The 21,944-nt window shown below is 41.5% G+C and overlaps 1 protein-coding gene across 19 annotated transcripts in view; it reads right to left on the bottom strand.

The window, feature by feature from the left end:
* Sgip1 (SH3GL interacting endocytic adaptor 1) overlaps positions 1-21,944 on the bottom strand; it is a 195,436-nt gene that overhangs the window by 142,468 nt on the left and 31,024 nt on the right. Inside the window, exon 3 of one of the 19 annotated variants that reach the window (XM_087212872.1) lies at positions 5,839-20,790. The exons of the other annotated variants lie outside the window; for them this stretch is intronic. Within the exon in view, the coding sequence (XP_087068998.1) occupies positions 6,649-9,159 (2,511 nt within the window). The 5' untranslated portion in view covers positions 9,160-20,790 and the 3' untranslated portion in view covers positions 5,839-6,648. Of the gene's footprint in view, positions 1-5,838; positions 20,791-21,944 lie in introns of those variants that run through there. 19 annotated transcript variants of the gene reach the window in all.

Genomic DNA, 21,944 nt, shown 5'->3' with positions numbered 1-21,944 from the left:
TCTCTAGTTTGCCTAACAACAGGCTGTTTGGGCCCAGAAAATTATGCTTAAATGTTTTGAATTATGAACTGAAGAATTTGAACATTTATTCATGAAAATAAAAAGACCATCGATTTCTACAAGGGTAAAATACAGCTTATAAGCAAGTAATTAATCTCCCTGGTTGGCACAACTGAGGGTACACAGGAGCACGTGGAGAAACTCAGAGCCAATGGGGTTACTTGAGTTCGCTGTCAAAGACTCAGCAGAATGGGGTTAATCTGGATTTGTAAAAAACACTTCAGAGGATCATGATCCAAATGGACACAAATCACACTGAGATCACTTTGGACAATCCCAACTGTGCTACTACCAGGGAAAGAGTTGATGGCCCATTGCTTGCACAATCAATCTGCTGGTCTCCCCAGAACCACCTGGACTTTCCTGGTATGCTATGGCAGCTGGGTTTTTAGCTGAGGAAGCACATATTTGGGGGTGCGTCTACACATACTTGCTAAATACTTCTGAGGCAGTCTATAAAACCATATGATACTTATGAGTGAGTTGATACCAAACACATCAGACACTTGATATATTACAGAATTTTATAAATATATGAGAATCAAAATAATTCAGTACTTTATGTTTTTGCGCAAATCTTAATTTAAGTCAGGTTTGCTTGATAGCAACATGTACCTATAGTTTATATTGGTTTTTCTAGCATAGTATACCTGGTTGGCACTCTGTTAAAAGTTAACAGCGATATAAGGATTTGCGAAAGAGATTTCGTACCAATTTATATTAACATTAGATTATTTGAGGTGGATTATCTCTTTACTTTAATTCAGGCACTGATGACCGTGATTCCTGTGTATGTCTTTGGCTATAAAGAGTTAATTCCTCTTCTACGGACCTTCATTTACAAAAAAAAAAAAAAAAGCAGCAGCCTGTGAAGTGTCTTCCTCTTCACTTAATAAAAATCTCAGAGCTAAACGTCTTTCTCCAGATCGCCCAGAGAATAATGGCTCCCCATTCAGCCCTGTAGCCGCCCCTCACCCATTTCCCCAGCAGAGAGGCAGACAGCCCAGTAGCACCTCGTCCCTTCATCCACACACCCCTCTGGCCTTTTCCCCAGAAATCACCTGGGAGGGAAACCCTTCATCTTCTCAGACAACATCCCAAGCTAAGTGGTGTTTTATATTATCCACCCCTTACTAGTCTGGTCTACTTTTTCTCATTCAGAATTTATAAGCCTGTGTAAAATCACAGTGAGTCCTTCGCCTCCCCGTTTCCAGATCGGTGACAACCTCTGTTACCAGCTCTAAGTGGGAGGAGGACAGGATGGACTCTGGGAGACCCGGATGCTGACCTGTTGCCACTACATAGGCAGTCACTTCCCTCTGGGAAGTAACAGGTCAAGAATATATCACCTTCCTCTGGAGGCTACAGTTCAGTTCTCCTGCTCCTCCCTTTGCTTTTCCCTCTCTCTCTCTCTTCCTTCTTCTTCAGCATATCTTTCTTGATGCCCAAGCTGTGGACTACCTAGCTTTGTTCCTACCTAGTCAGCTACAGCGTTGTGGGCAGCAGCTCTTCTGGGGACACACCAGTCCCCAGGCCAGCTCCATGCATCTGTGGCAGCTCCCACACGGGATGACAAAAGTCTTCTCCTGTGAGCTTGGGGACAATGAGACAGCCCATGGGCCCCTGATGCCTCATGGAACAAATTCCAGTTAATGTCTGTGTCTTCAATTGTTGAAGCAAATTCGGATAAGACTCCAGTCTTTTTTAATGGTGAAGTATTAACAGCAAACTTACATCTGATACCTTGTATTTCTAAGATGGTCATTCTTCATCAAGGGAACACAAAATAAAACTACTCTAATTTGGAGTTTTTTAATGAAGGATGCATAATCACTCATGCTGAGCTGAGGATAAGCCAAGCAAAACATTTTAAACTTAAGAAATATATTATTATATTGTTTTAATGTTATTATTGTATTATTGTTATATTAATATGTTATATTCTGGGTGGGGTTGGGGATCCAACCTACAGCCTTGGCATGCTAGACAGGTGTTCTACCACTGAGAAACAGCCTTATCTCCAGGAATTATTTTTGTAGAAAGAGAGGTTGATCATAAATAGTTTTTATTTATTAAGACTGGTACAGACTATTAGGAAATACCTAGACGACAGTTACCATTTATAATTAAAAGTAATAAAAATGATGATTTAGGAGAATGTAAATAAGAACAGCCAAGACTGAGACCCTAATGTCTATGGTTTTAAGTATTTTCTGAATATATCTCATTAAACCCTTTCATCAACACTATGAGGTATAGATGCTATCATGCCTACTTATATTCAAGAAAAAGAAGTGAAGAACTTGCCTAGCTTCACATGACTAAATGTTCGATCTGGAATTTACTACAGTCTGAGTACGGAGTCTGCGACCTTACATCACCGTGCCATGCTACCTGCAATAAATGAATGGGTGATTTAAACAGACAGATTGAGCTTTACTGGGCTACCACACAACTTATGTTCATGACTCGCAATGTCAGGATCTCGAGCAGGTCTTCCACTCTGACTACTAACAAAATGAATAATTGTGATGTGAAAATAAATCATAGAACAAAATGTCTCCAGAATTTTCTATGCATTTTCTGAAACTTTTGGTGTATGTGATGGCTTCTCTACAAATCACAGACCACAGATCCCAACAAATGAAGAAATAAATAAATATAAACATTGCGCTGGTTGGTGGATTGTGTCAACTCGAGTAAGAAACCCCCGACTAAATTAGTGCCCTGCATTTCTGGGTGTGGAAGACATGCTAGGGCGGATGGTCGCCAGGACGGTGTGAAAGGGAAAAGAGGAAGGAAGGCTGCTTCTGCTTCTTCTTTGGAGCTTCAGTCTTCGTCTTCACCTTGGATGCTGTCTCGCTGTCTCCTGGCTTCTGGCACAGGCCCTTGGCCTCCAGATACCGACTCGCATGGGACGCAACATGGAGCTGCAGGCCTCCGGCTGGGTCCTTCAGATCTCCGCTGTCCGGACAGAGCCTCTGCACTCTTCCACACCTGACTCTGGGCCGCCACTGGGAGCCAGTCTTGTGAACTGCTACGTATTTGTATATCTTGTGTTAAATCTATTTTCTCTAGCAAGTACTGATTTAAACATAAAACACAGAAACAGCTGATTGTCAGTTGCAACAGCTCATTTCTTACAGATGTGTGCTTGCTGTAGTGATTTCAGGCTGCATCACAAAGTCTCATGGTTGACTAGTGATCACCCCAAGGAAGTGTCTCAACGTTTCTCCGTGCTTCCTGAAAACCAGTGTGCAGCCATCCAGCAGTCTAAACATTGATTGAGCACCTACTATATGCCAGGTACAGGAGATAAAAATGTTTAAGAAGTGAATTCCTGTCTAATCAAGAACAATATGTATGAAGAAATAACTACAATAGATTACCAGTAGGGATGAATTACGCAGGCACTATAGTGTATATTAAGCACACGGTAACCAACAAAATTCTTTTTGTATATGGGAAGGCAGATGAAAAAATAAACAATTGGTGGAGAAAAATATTATGCAGAGGAAAAAAGCAGAATCGGGTGGATCTGGTTCTTTGAAGTAGTGGTTGCTATTTTATGCTTATGGTCAAGAAAGACCTGTTGGGTAAGTCGTAGCCAGAGACCTAAAGGAAGCAAGGGAATGCGTGGCATGGTTATTGGAGAAAAGCTTTTCTGGTAGGAGAAGAGCAAGAGCAGAGACTCCGAGACAGGAACGTGCCCGGGTACAGGGAGCAGCAAAAACCCTTAAATGGCTGAGAGAGGTAGAAGGGGGAGTCAGAGCGATAGTGGGGCCCGGTAGGTGATTTATTGAGAGCCTGGTTCTTCTTCTGAGAGACAAGGAACCTATTCAAGTGTTGGGACATGGCCTGCTCTCTGTTTTTAAAGGCTCACCTTGCTTATGGAGGTAATCTACTGAAGTGGGGCCAAGATGGAAAGAGAAGAGATAATTAGAAAGCTATTGAAATAGGCCAGTTGAGAGGAAGCTGTGGTTTAAAGAAGCGAAAGCTTTGGATATGGTGAAGAGTGACCGTATTTAGGATATGCATATCCTGACACTAGAGATAAAAGTGTACTTGGTTTACGGGGTGTGGTATGGGGGAAAGGGAGCCAAGTCCCGGACAGCTTCAAAAATTTGGGGTTAGAGCAGCTGGATAAACAAAGCTGGGCTTTACAAAGATGGAGAAGAGGAAAAAATGGCCAGTTGTATTTGGGTGAAGGGCTGCCAAAAAACTCTTTTGTCGGTGTGAATACCACTCAAACAAAGTCTCGAGGAGGTATTATACAGGCTGAGAAGGCCGTCCAGGGAGTGCACGCAGACAAGGATGGTTATTTCCGTCAGAATGGGCACCGGGAGCCATGGCAGGGGCAGATGAAACTGTGAGACTGTTCTAAGAGCTACAAGAAGCCTGTTAGGACTGGGGCAGATTGTAAGGCCGGGGAGGTCAGCAGGGCTCGTAATGAAGAGCCTTTCATGTTCACTAATAAACTTGAAATCTACTCCACAAGTGCCTCGCCAGATGGTCAGTTTAGCCAGTGTGGTCACATGCATGGCTTTCAAGGTCTTTTTAGAGACTTCTGCCCTCTCAGACCTAGTTTTCTATCCTAGGAGATGTCCATGTCTGGCGTCACAGAATCTCACAGAAACTCTGATATAGGACTTCCTGTCATCTTATACCTTGGGGCGCGTTCCCAGGGACACTGGGAGAAGGGAGGGCTGGGCAGGGCAGCCTGGGGAAGAGTCAAGTGGACTGACACGGTGGGAGGGGCACCTCCTCAGCTCCTTCAGCTTCTTAAAGGAAAAGAACTAGGACAAGCACCACAACAAAACATGGTCCGTCCTAATAGGGACGTCCACAGTCACAAGAAACCCCAAGGAAGCGAAGTGAATCCACACCCCTGGCATACTTACAGACACAGATTAGATTTTTATACAGTAACTGGAAAACACCTGGTTACAGATGTGTCTGCACCCCGGTTTCATTTTACAGGTATATGCATCTCCCATTCTCTCTGCTCAGTGCTGTAGGTATTCATTTCACCATCAACAAATACCTCAGGCCAGGCAATCACTGGTGCAGTCAAGGACACAAGGCACACTGCATTTACAGTGGGGTGAAGCCAGGACTTTGGGTTTCTCGTCTTTGCCTCAATGCTCATGTGAGAAAATAAGAATAAAAACAATTGGATTAGCTGCAGAGAGGTGGGGTCAATGGGGGTGCAGTGTGACAAGCTTCACAAACAGTAAAGCACTGTACACGTGCAAGGTCTTTCACAATGTAATTAAAGCTCATGAGTTATTTGTTTGCATGTCTGATCTCCCCTGAGCAGCTTAACAGCTCCTAATGGGAGGGACTTAATCTTTTCATCCTAGTGGTTTCCACATCAGTTGCTCATTAGTTCCATTTAAGAAGCTTTGAAAAGAAACACGTTCTCAGTTCCTGACCCATGTCGGATGTCCTGACTCAGAAACCGCAGAGAAGGGCCCAGGATCAGGAGGTCCCCTTGGGTATTTTCACTCCCAACAATGCCCTATAGTAGGACATAATAGGAATTTATACCTGATAAGACAGAACGAGTAAAATACATGTTGGTTCAAGAGAAAACTTCTTTTAAAAATACTCATTTATAAATGACTACATGAGATTTTGGTTAGTATTCGTCTTTTTTTTTGTATTAAATTCTTTTATTGGTACATTGTAGGTATACAACACAATTACATTTTTCATTGGGAATTGTACCTTTATATAATGCATCTTGGTTCTTATTTTTTCCCCATTCCCTGCCCTCCCTTCACCCCCTCCACCCTTCCCTATTTACAAAGACTTTGTTTCCATTTTTTCCATTTCTCATCATTTTTTCCTTTCCCTTCTTTCCTTTGCCCTGCCCCTCCCACTACCCCTACCCCTTTGGAACTTTTCTTCCTATTTTACATTATCCATTATTCATTCTAATCATCGGTACATTTTAGGTACACAATATAATGACATTCATCATTGGAAATTTGCACCTTTACATAGTCTCTCTTGGTTCTTATTTTTCACCCTTGCCCAGCCTTCCCTTCAACCCCTCCTGTCCTCCCTATTTACAAAGATTTTGTTCCTATTTTTCCACTTTCTCATATTAATCCCATTCCCTTCTATCCTTTCCCCTAGCCCACCCACTTCCTTCCCCTTTGCCCCTTTTCTTCCTATTTCACCTTACCTATTATACATTTAGTCCTTATTTACACTTTCAGTTTCTCACACCAAAGAAACTATTCGGTATTTATACATATGTGTCCTATTTATTTCACTTAAGAGTATTGCCTCAATGTGCATCCACTTAGCTATAAATGTCTCTAATTTCTCATTTTTGATGGCTGAGTAGTACTCCATTTTATAAAACAACCACATTTTCTTTATCCAGTCTCCAGTTGATGGGCATTTGGGCTGTTTCCAAGTTTTAGCTATTACAAACTGTGCTGCTATGAACACGGGTGCACATATATCACTGTGGTATGATTCTTTTAATTCTTTGGGGAAGGTCCCCAGCAGTGGAAGAGCAGGGTCAAATGGGACTTCTAGTCCTAGTTCTCTGAGGTATCTCCATACTGATTTTCACAGTGGTTGCACCAGTCTACACTCCCACCAGCAGTGGAGCAGGGTTCCTCTTTCCCCACACCCCCGCCAGCATTTGTTATTGGTTGATTTCATGATAGCAGCCATTCTTTCTGGGGTGAGGTGGAATATCAGTGTTGTTTTCATTTGCATCTCTCGAATGACCAGTGATGTTGAACATTTTTTCATGTATTTATTTGCTATTTCTACTTCTTTATCTGAGAAATGTCTGCTCATTTCAGATGCCCATTTTCGGATTGGGTCTTTAAATTTGGGAGGTCTGATCTTTTGAAGTTCTTTATAGATTCGAGATAGTAGACCTTTGTCTGAGGAAGAGGAGGTGAAGATTTTTTCCCCCATTGTGGGTTGTCTCTTTACACTGCTGGTGGTTTCTCTTGCTGTGCAAAAGCTTTTTAATAAGAAGAGATCCCATTTGTTGATTGTTTGTGCTAGTTCACGGGCAACTGAGGTTTTGTTCATAAAATCTTTTCCTGCACCGATGTCTTCAAGGGTTCTCCCTAACCTCTGTTCCAACTGGTTCAGAGTTTCTATTTTAATATTTAGATCTTTAATCCATTTCCATTTTAGTTTAGTGCGTGGTGAGAGATACAGGTCTAGTTTTAATCTTTGGCAAGTTGAAGTCCAATTTTTCCAGCACCATTTATTAAAGAGGCTATCTTTCCTCCAGTGAGGGTGTTTGGCTCCTTTGTCGAAGATGAGATGGTTGAGTGTGTCTGGCATTGTTTCTGCATCTTCTAATCTGTTCCACTGGTCCTCAAGTCTGTTTCTTTGCCAGTACCATGCTGTTTTTATCACAGTAGCTTTGTAGTACAGTTGCAGATTGGGGATTGTGATACCCCCTGCCATGTCTCTGTTACCTAGAATTGCTTTTGCTATTCTGGGTCTCTTCTTGCTCCAAATGAATTTTTGGATTGTTTTCTCGAGGTCTATGAAGTATGCTGCTGGGATCTCCATTGGAATTGCATTAAATCTATATAGCAGTTTTGGAAGTATGGCCATTTTCACTATATTAATCCTTCCTACCCAGGAGCAGGGGATGTCTGTCCATTTTCTGATATCATCTTCAATCTCTCTTTCCAGAGTGCCATAGTTTTCAGAGAAGAGGTCTTTGATTTCTTTCGTTAGGATGATTCCTAGGTATTTCAGTTTTTTGGATGCTATTGTGAAAGGAATTATTTGCCCTATTTCTCTCTCAGTGAGTCTGTCATTGGTGTAGAGGAAAGCTATTGATTTTTGTGTGTGGACCTTGTAACCAGCTACTTGACTGAATTTGGTTACTAAGTCTAGAAGATTTTTGGTGGAGTTCTTGGGGTCTTCTATATAGAGTATCATGTCATCTGCAAATAATGACAATTTGACTTCTTCATTTCCTATCTTTATTCCTTTTATTTCTTTCTCTTGTCTAATTGCCATGGCTAATGTTTCTAGAACTATATTGAATAAGAGTGGTGATAGTGGACATCCTTGTCTTGTTCCTGATTTGAGTGTGAAGGATTTCAGTTTTTGACCATTTAGTATGATAATGGCTGTTGGTTTTTCATAGATGGCTTCTATCAGTTTGAGGTAGAGACCATCTATTCCAATTTTTTGTAGGGTTTTTATCATAAATGCATGTTGGATTTTGTCAAATGCTTTTTCTGCATCTATGGAGATAATCATATGGTTTTTGTCCTTGGTTCTATTGATATAGTGTATTACATTAATTGATTTTCGTATATTGAACCATCCCTGCATCCCTGGGATGAATCCCACTTGATCAGGGTGTATGATCTTCTTGATGATCTTCTGCATTCTGTTTGCCGGTATCTTATTAAGGATTTTTGCATCTATGTTCATTAGTGAGATTGGCCTATAGTTCTCTTTTTCAGTTGGATCTTTCTCTGCTTTGGGGATCAAGGTGATGCTTGCTTCCAGGAATGAATTTGGGAGTATTGCTTCCCTTTCAATTTCATTGAAGAGTTTAAACAGTAGCAGCAGCAGTTCCTCTCTAAATGTCTTGTAGAATTCAGCAGTGAAGCCATCAGGGCCCGGGCTTTTCTTAGGTGATAAGTTTTTAATTACATTTTCAATTTCATTGGTTGATATTGGGTTGTTCAGAATTTTTAGGTCTTCTTCGTTCAACTTTGGTAATTCATATGTATTTAGGAATCTGTCCATTTCTTCTGTGTTGTCCATCTTATTGGCGTATAGGTTCTGGAAGTAGGTATTGATGATCCTCTGGATTTCTGCTGGTTCTGTTGTCATTTCACCCTTTTCATTCCTAATTGCATGGATTTGGGCCTTTTCTTTCCTTTTGCTGACATGGTTGGCTAAAGGTTTGTCAATTTTGTTGATTCTTTCGAAGAACCAACTCTTGGCTTCATTGATTTTTTGTATCGTTCTCTTAGTCTCCATTGCATTGATTTCGCCTCTGATCTTTATAATTTCCTCCCTTGTATGAGCTTTGGGGTTGTCCTGCTCTTCTTTTTCTAGAAGCTTGAGGTTCAGCATCAGGTTGTTTAATTGGGCTCATTCTGTTTTCCTAATATGCGTATTCACTGCTATGAATTTCCCTCATAAGACTGCTTTCATTGTGTCCCATAGATTCTGATATGTTGTATTGTCATTGTCATTTAATTGAAGGAACTGTCTGATTTCTTCTTTAATTTCCTCTGTGACCCATTGGTTATTCAGAAGTGTGTTGTTCAATTTCCACGTCTTTATGAAATTTTTTGAGTTTCTTTTGCTATGGATCTCCAATTTCATCGCACTATGGTCTGATAATATACAGGGGATAACTTCAATTCCTTTGCACTTACTTAAACATGTTCTATGTGTGATTACGTGGTCTATTTTTGAGAATGACCCATGTGCAGGTGAGAAGAATGTGTATTCTGATTTTGTGGGGTGGAAGATTCTGTAAACATCTGTTAAGTTCATTTGTTCAAGAGTTCGATTGAGTTCTAGTATTTCATTACTTATTTTTAGTCTAGTTGATCTATCTATTTGTGACAGTGGGGTGTTGAGGTCCCCCACTACAATTGTATTAGTGCATATATGATTTTCATGTCTGTTAGTATTTGTTTTATATAGTTGGGTGCACTAGTGTTTGGTGCATAGATATTTATGATTGTCATCTCTTCCTCTTGGATTCTTCCCTTTACAAGGATGTAGTGTCCTTCTTCATCTCTCTTAATCAGTGTTGGCTTGAAATCTACTTGATCTGCCAAGAGGATAGCTACTCCTGCTTTTTTTGGGGTTCCTGTCACATGGAGTATTGTTTTCCACCCTTTAACTTTCAGTCTATGAGTTTCCTTTTGAATGAAGTGTGTTTCTTGTATGCAGCATATTGTTGGATTTTGCTTCTTGACCCATTCTGCCAGTCTATTTCTTTTGATTGGTGAATTGAGATCATTAACATTGACGGTTATAACTGAAACATATTGACTTGTCATTGCCATGACTTTTTCTTTTTGTTGGGTTCTCCCCCTTTACATTTAATTTCTTGTCATGCCAGATGGGTTCATTGTGCTTTGCTTCTTGGGGTTGTGATCCTCAATGTCTGTTCCTAGGATATTGTGTAAAATTCTTTGGAGTGCTGGTTTGTTATTCATGAAGTTCCTAAGGTGCTCTTTGTCATGAAAGTATCTTATTTCTCCATCAATTTTGAAAGATAGTTTTGCAGGGTACATCAATCTGGGTTGGAGGGTGTTTTGTTTTAGGGCTTGGAATATGTCACTCCAAGCTCTTCTTGCCTTGATGGTTTGTGTTGAGAAGTCTGCTGTGATTTTGATGGGCTTTCCTTTGTATGTGATTTGTTTCTTTTCTCTGACTGCTTGGAGAACTTTGTTCTTCTGTTGTGTTTCTGGAATCTTAACAATTATATGCCTATGTGTAGATTTTTTTTTGATCAAGGCTATTTGGAGTCCTATATGCCTCACTTATCTGTATGTCAAGCTCTTTTCCCCTGCTTGGGAAGTTTTCTGCCATTATTTCTGTGAAGAGATTTTTTATGTCATCTCCACTCTCTCCTGTTTCTTCATTGAGCCCAATCAGTCTTATGTTATTCTTTTTTGCATCACCTAGCAGCTGCTGGATTGATTTCTCATGTTCCCTTATAATTCTGAAGCAATTTTTCTTTTCCTGGTCACTAATTGTAATCTTATCTTCTATATCTGAAATTCTGTCCTCACATTGGCTCATTCTGCTGTGTACACTCTCAGTGGAGTTTTTCATGTCCTGGAAATCTATTTGCATCTGTTTTATGGATTCCATTTGTTTCTTATGTTGGGATTCCATCATGTTCCTCAGCTCCTCTCTAGATTTCTTAATCATGTCTTGCACTAGGGGCACAATTTCTCCTGTTATCTGAGAAATTATTTCTGATTTCATTTTTTCCAGATCCCCTTTTGTTGCCAGTTCAGTGGGTTCAGGTGGTTGAGTATCAGAGTGTTCCATCTCATTTCCCTTTGGGGTTGCTGTAGGTGATGTGGAAGTCTGGTTTTGAGACTTATTTACGTGTTTTCTCATTTCGACTGGGGCGGGGGGCTGTTAGCGCCTGCATGGATTATCTCCTCTGAGCTAGGTGAGGTGGGACAGGGGCCGGGAGCAGCGGTAGGGATGGTGACCCAAAAGCCCTTTCTTGTGGGCTGGGAGCAGCCGGAGGGATGGTGACCGGGAAACCCCTTCCTCTGGACCAGGAGCAGTGGGATGGTGGCTCAGAAGCCCCTCCCTCTGGGCCGGGAGTGGTGGGAGGGATGGTGGCCCCGAAGCCCCTTCCTCTGGGCCAGGAGCAGTGGGACAGAAGCTGGCCCAAAAGCCCTTTCCTCTGGGCTGGGAGCAGTGGGAGGGATGGTGACCGGGAAGCCCCTTCCTCTGGACCAGGAGCAGTGGGATGACGGCTCAGAAGCCCGTACCTCTGGGCCGGGAACAGTGGGACTCAGTACCTTGGTCTGGTGATCTGGTGTCCTCTGCGTCTTTGTAGTGTGGAATCAGGTGGCTGCCTGCCTGCAGCGGGGTGATTTGGTGTCTTCTGTGCGACTCAGGACCTTGGTAGGGTGTACACAGACCTGCCTGTCTGCAGTGGGCTGATTCGGCGTGTGTTCCGCGTGACTGGGGACCTCGGTAGGGTGTCAGTATAGGTCTTAATAGGGGAATAATTAATAGAAACCAATCCTAAACCTAAAGTTGATCAACTGGTGTTGAATGTTGACTTCATAAAGGGGAAGTGCAAAAGAAGTAAAGAAAGAAACATTTCTCAATGAAACCTAGGACTGAGCTGTTGTTGTTGCTGTGTTTTTTCTATTCTCCTTTTCTTTCTAGGTATGCAGCACACACACACAAGGACGGCATTAGTGTCACTTTTCCAGATTGCTAAGTAAATTAGCACATCAAATTTGCATTATTAATCATTTGAGCACCTGCTAATGTCCAAAGCATCGTTTTACATATCAAGTGCCTGGATTCGTAGTGAAGGGGAGACACATAGGATGAATACACTTGTCACTGTAGTACAGAAGGAAGAAGGGAACATCCATCAGTCAAAATAGCCCATGACGTTTCTCCTCTATGTCCTTGGCTTACATGTGACCAGCACCTGTTGTGCTGAAAATCAGAAGCCAGGAGGGACAAAATTAATGAGATAATCTAAGACTTGGGTCATGTTGGATTAAAGCCAGAGAATGGTTATCAAATCAAGAAACAAGTAGAGTACAAGAAACTGTTCAGGGCCAGTCTATGAGCCACCATATCCTAGGGGTTCTTTTCCATGGGGAGACCCTGGATAAGTCGCCAGATTCATCAAGGAGACGTCGGTGTACAGGTCTCTGATCTTAGCAGGTGCCATGTGTTGAGAAGGAAAGAAGTACAGGGGAGGCTAAGAAAACCTTCGTGTGGGAATTGATATTTGAAATGGACCTTGGAGAATCAGCAAAACATTTAATTAGCAGAGCTAGGAGCAGGATGGTAAAACTTGAGCTTTACCTGGGGAAGAGCTACCCTGCCAGGATAAAACAGGTAGGTGGTATTCAAGACACTCCAGCAGGTCCTGACCCTTTGGCCACTGACCTTCTGAAACAACATCAACAACAACAACAGAAACTCAGCAGCATCAGCTCTCCTAGTGACAACTGCACTCCAAACATCAGGCACGACACAGGTGAGGCTGCACCTCGAGGAGGAGATGGAGGGAAAACGACAATGCTTCTTGTCTAGTTTGCAATCACCGAGAAGCAATCCTCAGATGGAAAACTTCAGATGACACAATTCGAAGGCATGTTCCTTCAGGGACAGTGTGGCATTTGGCCACTACCCAATCTTACCAACTCTGAGAGGAAGGGCGAGAGAAGAAAGGAGAAAGAGAAGAAACAAAACTGAAAACAGTTTCAGAAAATTTAAAGGGATGGGTTTTTTTGTAGCAAAAATGGTATAGATAAAAATGATTGGGATGTGTATTACCATTGGCGAAGTGAGAAAACTGGCTGTCCATTCCTTGAGTGCTTACCCTGGAGGTTGGTAAGTTTTAAATCCTTACCATGATCCTCTACTACCATTTCCATTCCACAGCTGAGGCACTGACACTTGCAGAGGTGCACAGCTTAGCTCTGTCACAAGGCTTGAAGTAGCTGAGCCAGACTTTGAATCCAGGTAGCTGAGAACAGAGCTCCTGTTCCCGACCCCACATTAGAATGGGATTAATTACATGGGTTCAGTAACCAGAAGCTTCTTGTTACAATGATTTTGGTTCACACAGCAGAGAAAGGTTTTCCCATCCTCCCTCATTTTCAGCAATTCCACATGATGCTGATGTCCCTTCATCTCCTCTCCAAGAAGAAAAGGGTTAATGTCAGCACAGTCCGCCCTTCCCGGTAAGGATTTATTAATCCCATCTCTGTGCTGTTATCGTGAATTCTTACTTTCTGACCTCTTGTGGCAACAAGTACTCGCCCACCCTGGGCTCTGCACCTTCACCCCCGTGGGAGAGGAACCTCATGTGTACTGCTCCTCACAAAGACAAAGCTGCTGCCCACCCAATCTGCTGGAGCACAGTCCAGCCCTGGTGACAAAGTCAAACTGCATCTCTGTCTGTCTCTCCAGGACACTGCACTGACAGGTGGTGTCTGTCTGAGCTTTAAACGTATGCACCAATTTTACTTGCTTTGAAGTTTGTCAGATTCTAAGTAAGGAGAGAAAATCAAGCCTTCCGTAGGAAAGCATGTGAATTCCCCAGCATTAATAATTCAGTGTACAGAATAGAAAATACAGAGACACTAAAACAAGAGCGGCCCACTCTTTCGCTTTTCTCCTGACGAACACTGAACCCTAGCAGGCTGGCATGAAGACAGACATTAGGTCAATGCGGACATCGATTCCAGTGCATTTGACAGGAGGGATATTTACTACATTTAAATATGTGCCAAGGATACTTAGTTCCAATTTTGAAATTTTGACTGTCAATTTTAAGTGGCTTATTTATAAAAACAGTGCAAATAGGGCCAGGGATTTAGCTCAGTGGTTTCACCTCCTGCTGTGCAAGCGCAAGGACCCGAGTTTGATCCCAGGTACCAAAAAAACAAAACAAAACAAAACAAAACAAAAAACAGTGCAAATAGAAAGGATTTAGGGGGTACATCTAAAAGTAAATGGCAAAGCCACATTTGATTTTAGGGTACATTTGTAAGTAACTACAAGATCCAAGTCGATTCTGAATATAAAGTCAGGTAAGCACAAGAGTAGAAAAGCTGGCCAAGTGAAGTGGGGTTTGAAAATGCACATTATGGACTGCAGTTAGGATGAGAAGCTGTATTTTCACGCCTAGCAGTCTTATGGGAAAGATATGCATGACCCACCCTCTTAGCAATACTTCCTAAACCCTGGAGGCCCCTCCCAGGATCTCCATGGACCACATCCTGGCACAAGCCTTCTAAGAAGTCCTGGAGATGATGTGTTTCCCAAGTGTTCTGTGAGTGGCAGCTCTAAACTCTTCTCTCAGGGGGCATCTCACAAGCTCTCAGGCTGCCAAAGCACACATTTGCCCGCATCTTAACAAACTGTAAGGTTAAGTCTATTTCAGAATAGAAGGACATTTAAGAATAATCAACAAGCACCATGGTTTCATGAAAGAAAATAATGTTTTCACACCCAAAAAATCAAACAGATATAATCCGTAAATAAATTTCTTGACCAAGGGCATTTGGTAATGAAATACACACACATGCACACACACACACACACACACACACACACCCTACACACACTTCAGTGCCTTAATTTTGATCATTTCAGTATAGATTACAAGTAATCTACAGTCATATGAAAACCACAACCATAAGCAACAAAGGACCAGTGAGTATTCTAAGAAGAGGAAGTATCAAGAATAGATTTGCTAAAGGAAGCACTGTCTGATGAACAGGCGATGGGTAAGGGGAGTGAAGGAGGAGCGGGCTGATAAATCTCATCGGCAGCCGAATCCTCCTTCCCCAACGGGGTTAGAAATCTAATTTTCCTCCTACATTGTACCCCACGCACTCAGGGAAGGCAGGGTGTTCACACCACACAAATCATACCACTTGGGGCACTAGGAAGTTGGGCAGGCGGGAGGATAAAGAGGATGGGGAGGGTGGCCTTTGGCCACAAGAGCCTCTTATTCCTGGACACACAACTCCCTCCCATTTCCGGTGTCTGGGAATTGGGCGTGGCACGCAGCATAGCAGCCCTCATGGAAATGCTTTGGAGTACTCCGGATTGGAGAGGCACGGGAACAAACGTATGGGCCTCTCCCTTTCTCTCTCCTATCTGCCAGCCAAATGAAGAGACACTGAGACTCCCTAAGGGCAGAAGACCAGGAAGTCCTAAAGACCAGGGGAGAGGTAAAACTCACACACCACGAGTGCACAATTCAGTGATGCTTGCTATGTTCACGGAGCTATGCAACCAACTCCACATCCAATTCTGCAACATTTAAATCACTTCACAAATGAACCCATTAGCGTTCGGTCCCCATTTCCCCTCAACCCTTCCAGCCTTAGTAACCGTTAATCTATTTTCCTGTGCTTATTTTTACCTATTTTGGACGTTTCCCAGTGCAGTATTATGATCTTTTGTGATTAGCTCCTTTCACCTGATACAATGCTTTCAAAGTTCATTTCTGCTATTATTTGTTTGCTTCTTTTTTTGTAAGAGAGAATTTATTTTTGTCTGTCTTGTAGTCTGAGTAACTACTTTGAAGATAATGATACATACTGTTAACTATTGTTATTCTCTTATCTTGTTATGAAATTTGTTTTTCATAAAATAAAAGATTAAAACAAAAATGTTCATTAATCTTGTAGCATAAATCAGTAGCCCATTCCTTTTCATTACTAGACAATGTTCCATTGTGTAGTTATGTCACATTGTACGCATCCATTCATTAATGACTCATGTCCCAGCTTTTATCCTCTCTGGTACAGTCTTTTAAAAAATACTCTACACTTTAAAAGTAGACACACCAAAGAGGATTTAACTACAGGAGGCACATGAAGGATCCTATGAGTTACAACTCTCCAAATTTTACCAAATTCAATTCAGTTCAAATTAAATTTAATTCCAACATGCTCAGAAAACATGAAACTACTGTCAGACTGATAATACAAAAAGTCTTCAGGAGTTAAAAGGAAAGCGTATGTTTTCAAACCATTTAATTGATAATTTAAGGAGAAAATAATGTTTTGCAACCACACAATGCAGGAGCAGCCTTCTTGAGGACTTATTTCAGGGAGGGAACCTGAGAAATTAAGTCTAATGTCAACACCAAGCAATTAAGTAGAAATCAGCAATTGCTGAGTCAGGGAAAAGAGTTCATTAGAGGAATCAAGGGTCAGTGTTTTTTTAAAGATGAATCCCAGCTATTCTAAAAACCGATAAATCTTACAACAGGGTCAATTTGTTGATGGTGTTTATAAATGAAATGTTAGCATATTTCTGCATTTTGGGAGGTCAGAACCATGACTGATTTTCCATTGTAGGAAAATCAAATCTCTGGGAAGATTTACAAGATGGGAGACAAAAATGCAAGACAGAAAAAAACACTTTCTGAATTTGTTCTCTTTAGGTCATGAGGTCAAAGAAAAGATCACTTGAAAGACTATTTTCAGGCACCTTGTGCTTGTGGCCAGCGACGGTGGGAGAACGTGGAGATTCAGGGCCATTGGTTTGGTGATTGTGACAGAATGTTGCAAGAATCACGGGTGAAAGGGCAACTTGGAGAGAATGACTAATTCTCATTAGTCTCAGTGCAAAATATCTTGTGCTGAGTCCTCAGGGCTGAGTGCGCAGGACAGTAAGCAAATCCCGGGTGGTGGGAATGGGCGGCACCACAACTTGGACCCACGGAAAGGCCCAGGCTGAGGACAAAGGGAGCTGTGCCAGGCGGGTCACTGGGTGCCGGAAGTTGGTCGCAGTCTCCTGTGGGGTCCGCATGTGAAGCTCATGAGCTCAGATTTTGTTCTGTACCCAGGAGAGAATTAACAAACTTAAAAAATAGATAAATGATTGAACTATTGAAAAACTTTACCACGAAAACTTGTATACATGACAAAGAATAATATAAAAATGATATTACATAAAAATTAATTTCATCAACTGATCCACAAGCATCAAGCTTTTGCCACTTTTGCTTTATTTTATGTAAATGAGTGGCTTTAAAGCAAAGCTCTCACCTGATTCCACTTTGCCCGCAAGTCTTCTTCACATATTGGTGTGTTCTTGTCTAACCACAACCCATGTTCACGGGTGAGTAAGGTAAAGTGTTTTACTGGCATCGTTTAATCAGGCCCACCCTCAGATAGCTTCAGTTACCTCATAAATATCTATTTGATCCTGTGTCTGCTCAACTTTGGACCCCAATTAGTTTGCCGTGTTGTCCGAGGTTATAAGTGTTCTTCGGAATATGAATTTGGAGCACTTCCTTCCACCCCACCAGCATTCATGCCCACACCACTGACTTACAGACAGCACGGTTTAATGTTCAGTCATTACTTCACATGCTGCAGTATTCTGTTTGTCCTTGCTGGTGCCATTTAATTTTGTATTCTGTCTTCCTATTCCCTACAACTGGCAACTGACTGCAGAAGGCCTGAGATCAGCTCCAATGTTTTCAGGGTGAGAATACTTCACAGGAGGCATGGTATACATCATAGTGGATCCTCCTGGGAGGAACTTCCCATCCTCAGGCACACTGGCAGTGACGCTAAGACTGATGTGAGAGGTGGCTTTCCAGAAGACAGCTGCCCTGGAGCTGTGTGGAGATCAGCAATGGTAAAGCTAGGAGCCAGCACCAGCTGTAGGATTTACAGTGCTACAGGAGGAATGGGTAGACATGATGTAAGGCAGGAAAAGTGGAGAAACAGGGTCATAGACTTAAAAAATAATTCTGGGGTAGAATTATTGGAAGATTGGAAATCGAGTCCAAATTTAATGAAGGATGGGAGTCAGGGTGGGCGGGCAAGAGAGGAGGGGAAAAGACTACATGTTCCATGACGGGAGGGGGATATGTGTGTTTGGCTCAGTGCTGAACCTGTAATGCTTAGCATGGCACTAGACACATACAGTTACTCAAGACGCATGTGTTCATTATATATTTCAATGCTTGGTTGATTGGATGAATGGATGAATACCACTGAAACTTCTAAGAGTTGACATGATCAAAGTATGTTACATACATGTATAAAATTCCAAAAAGAAACCCAATCATCTGTATAATTAATATGCACTACTTTTAAAAATAGGAAAACAAGAAAACTAGATGGCTGTTCACACTATTACCAGAGATCAACAAGTTGGGGAGAGAATACAGGATTTCCTTCAAATTTGACTTGCCTGTTGGATATTTGCCTTAATTATTAGAATCTCAGGAAAATGCTTAGAAGCTTAACATTAAATTTATTTTCCAAATTGTACAGCCTTAGCGTGTAGAAAAAGACAAATGAATCTCAACTTATTCATTAGCATGCATAACTGGATTATAGGATTGTAAAAGGAAATTTTGAAAATATTCTTTTGGCATCATATCATACAGGAGAAGTTTCAGAAAGTTCTTGGGATGATGATAAGGGAGAATTTACACATAGCCATTGATGGCATTTCGTATTGTGAAGTCAAGTGCATTAAAAATAATAATCAACAAAATCTGGTTCTTTGAAAAGATCAATAAAACATAGGCCTCAGACAGGCTAAAACAATCACAAATAAAAGACAGGACATCATTACAGATCTGATGAACATGAAAAGAATAACAAAGAAACATCATGAATAATTCTATGCCTACAAATCTGATAACCTGGAGGAAATGGACCAATCACTTCAAAGGCACAGTCTGCCAAAGCTCCCACAAGAAGAAACAGATAATAGCCCTATATCTCAGAGAAACTGGACCAATAAGTAGTAACTTCCAAAGCAGAAACCCTGGGTTCAGACGGTTCACTGGTGCACTCTACCAATCATCGAAGAAATTAGATCAATTTTCTACCATCCTTTCCAGAAAACAGAAGCAGAGGGAATATTTCCTAACTAATTTATCAGGCTAGAATTAATTAAAAATGTTATATATACATTTTTCTTCTATTTTTTTGAAAAATCTAACATTATAATCTACTGTATCATCATCCTAAAGGAAAACCACATGATCACGTCAGTAGATGCAGAAAAAGCTGTTGGAAGCCAGGACCCAGTCATGATAAAAACTTTCAGTAAATGAGGAACAAGGGAATTTTCTTCTGCATGATGAACAATGTCTACAAAAACCTTCAGCCAACAAAGCACCATGCTTAACAGTGATAAAACTTTTGAACTAAGATCAGAACAAGGCAGGATGTCCCCTCTCGCTCTCCCTTTCAACACTGTGCTAGAAGTCCTCGTTAGTGCAATAAGATAAGAAAAGGAAATAAAAGGTACACAGATTTAGGAGGAAGAAATCAAGCCCACTGTTTGTTTGTAGACTGCAGCCCCAGGCTCATGTCCTTCTATGTTTAAATGCAGGAAAGAGAGTAAGTTCTTCACCCAAGTAGCTTCTACGTAGTTCCCTGAATTCATTCTGATTTGATCAATTTGGACAGCATATGTTTTACAGAGCCAGTTGCTGTGATTCCTTTAGGTTTTCTAAGCAAGCATCATCATTCGCTGATTGGTCAGATCTGGGCCGCATGCTGGGTGCTACGTAAGGAAACGGTCCTGGAGGGGAATTCAGGATACCACTACGAGAAAAGCAAATGCGTCCAAGGAAGGCAAAACCAGTCAAATGTTCTCTATTTCGTACCACACTTTCCTTTAGCTTTCATTTCTGAAGTTTTCATGATCATTTCCACATCACAGATGAAGAACCAAGACCATCAAGTGCTACTGGGATGAAACTCAGATCAACTCACTGCGGAAGTGTTGTCCCAAGCCAGGCGTGCTGGCACATACACACCATCTCAGAACTAGGAGACAGAGGCAGGACCGAGTTCGAGCCCACCCTGGATAACTTAGTGACACAGCATGGCCCTATCTCAAAATAAAAATATAAAAATAAAAAGGCCTGGGCACATGGCTCAGTGCAAAGGTCCTGAGTTCAGTCCCCAGCACCACAAAGAAAGAAGAGGAATTATTTCATTAGACTAGATTGTGCTGCAGACTCAGCACAATCAGATTCATCACTTTAAAAATTAAAAAAACTCATTCCTCAGAAAAAGTTTCTTTTTTTTTGCTGGATAAAATAAAGGATTTTGGAGGCAAGTATAGAAAAGTTTCCCTTTCCATATTATCAGTTGCTATTGCAAATGTCTCTGAAATCAAAATGATGAATGGGATGAGAATCAGGTTCTGAGAAAGTTGATGGCCCCAGGGACAACAATTTCTCATTATTCCTATTGCTCTTGAAAATATCACATGATTCGAGTGGCAAATTAGCTGGCAGGCTGTACTGAGGGTTTTTCCTACTACCAGGAAAATCAACCTCTGTCCTTCTAAAAATGGAGACCTTGCAGGTTGGGGTTGTTCCAAAATATCGTCACTGAATGTTAGTTTCTCCTTGTGAGAAAAGACATTGAAATGAACATACCTTCCGCTCAGTGCAATGGCTGGGTTGCATCGGACTTGGTGGAAGCCATGAGAATCTAGAATAAATTACTGAAATAAAATGGGTTGGCAAATGGGAATGAGTGAGTACTTATAATTCAAATGATGAGTCTACCTCCTACTTCTTCCTCTTGCTCTTTGCTTTCTCCTAGAAGTATAACTTGGAAGAACGAGTGATTTTTTTTTTTTTTTTTTTTTTGCTTGAAAGGCTACATTGTCAATTCCACCAGGGCAAAGGTGATTCTCACCACACCCACCACTTGGAACCTGCACAGAGCCCCACATGGGGCAGGGAAACAGAAGTGTGTAGAATAGGAGGAAGCAAATGATTTCTTTAATTTTCTTGGAGGATCAAGAGTCTTCCAGCTTCTGGATTCCACTGAGACCCACTTTGCTTTCCAGAATTCTCAGCCCAAATTTCAGAAGGTCTTCTCCAATATAACTTCCAATTTTAGAAGCCCTCCCTTTGGAGTGGTTTTGTACTTTCTGCTCATCTCCTCTCACTTGGAAATCTACAGACTCATCACTTTCACGTATAGATTTTATTGTCCTCACTTGTGGTATAAGTCTTGTTGTGTCAGTAACCTTGGTTTATATTTTTATGGCCCTTATAACTTAACACAGCCCTCAAATACTTAAATTTGAATTTGTACCTGTTTCTGACAACCTGCATAGCTTTTGGAAAGACATACCGAAGAGTAAGACAGCAAGATGTTTAAAATATAAATAAAAAACATTTTCTTTATCCAGTCTCCAGTTGATGGGCATCTGGGCTGTTTCCAAGTTTTAGCTATCACAAACTGTGCTGCTATGAACATGGGTGCACATATATCACTGTGGTATGATTCTTTTAATTCTTTGGGGAAGAAACCCAGCAGGGGAAAAGCTGGGTCAAATGGGACTTCCAGTCCTAGTTCTTTGAGGTATCTCCATACTGATTTCCACAATAGTTGCACCAGTCTGCACTCCCACCAGCAGTGGAGCAGGGTTCCTCTTTCCCCACAGCCCCACCAGCATTTGTTATTGGTTGATTTCATGATAGCAGCCATTCTTTCTGGAGTGAAGTGGAATCTCAGCGTTGTTTTCATTTGCATCTCTTGAATGACCAGTGATGTTGAACATTTTTTCATATATTTATTCGCTATTTCTACTTCTTTGTCTGAGAAATGTCTGTTCATTTCAGATGCCCATTTTCAGATTGGGTC

The sequence above is a fragment of the Heterocephalus glaber genome, unplaced genomic scaffold (genome assembly GCF_053883595.1).
Source record: "Heterocephalus glaber isolate CG9 unplaced genomic scaffold, H.glaber_assembly_v1.0 deba00001442, whole genome shotgun sequence".
NCBI classification, from domain to species: Eukaryota; Metazoa; Chordata; class Mammalia; order Rodentia; family Bathyergidae; genus Heterocephalus; species Heterocephalus glaber.
This window is presented reverse-complemented; position numbering and strand designations above follow the sequence as displayed.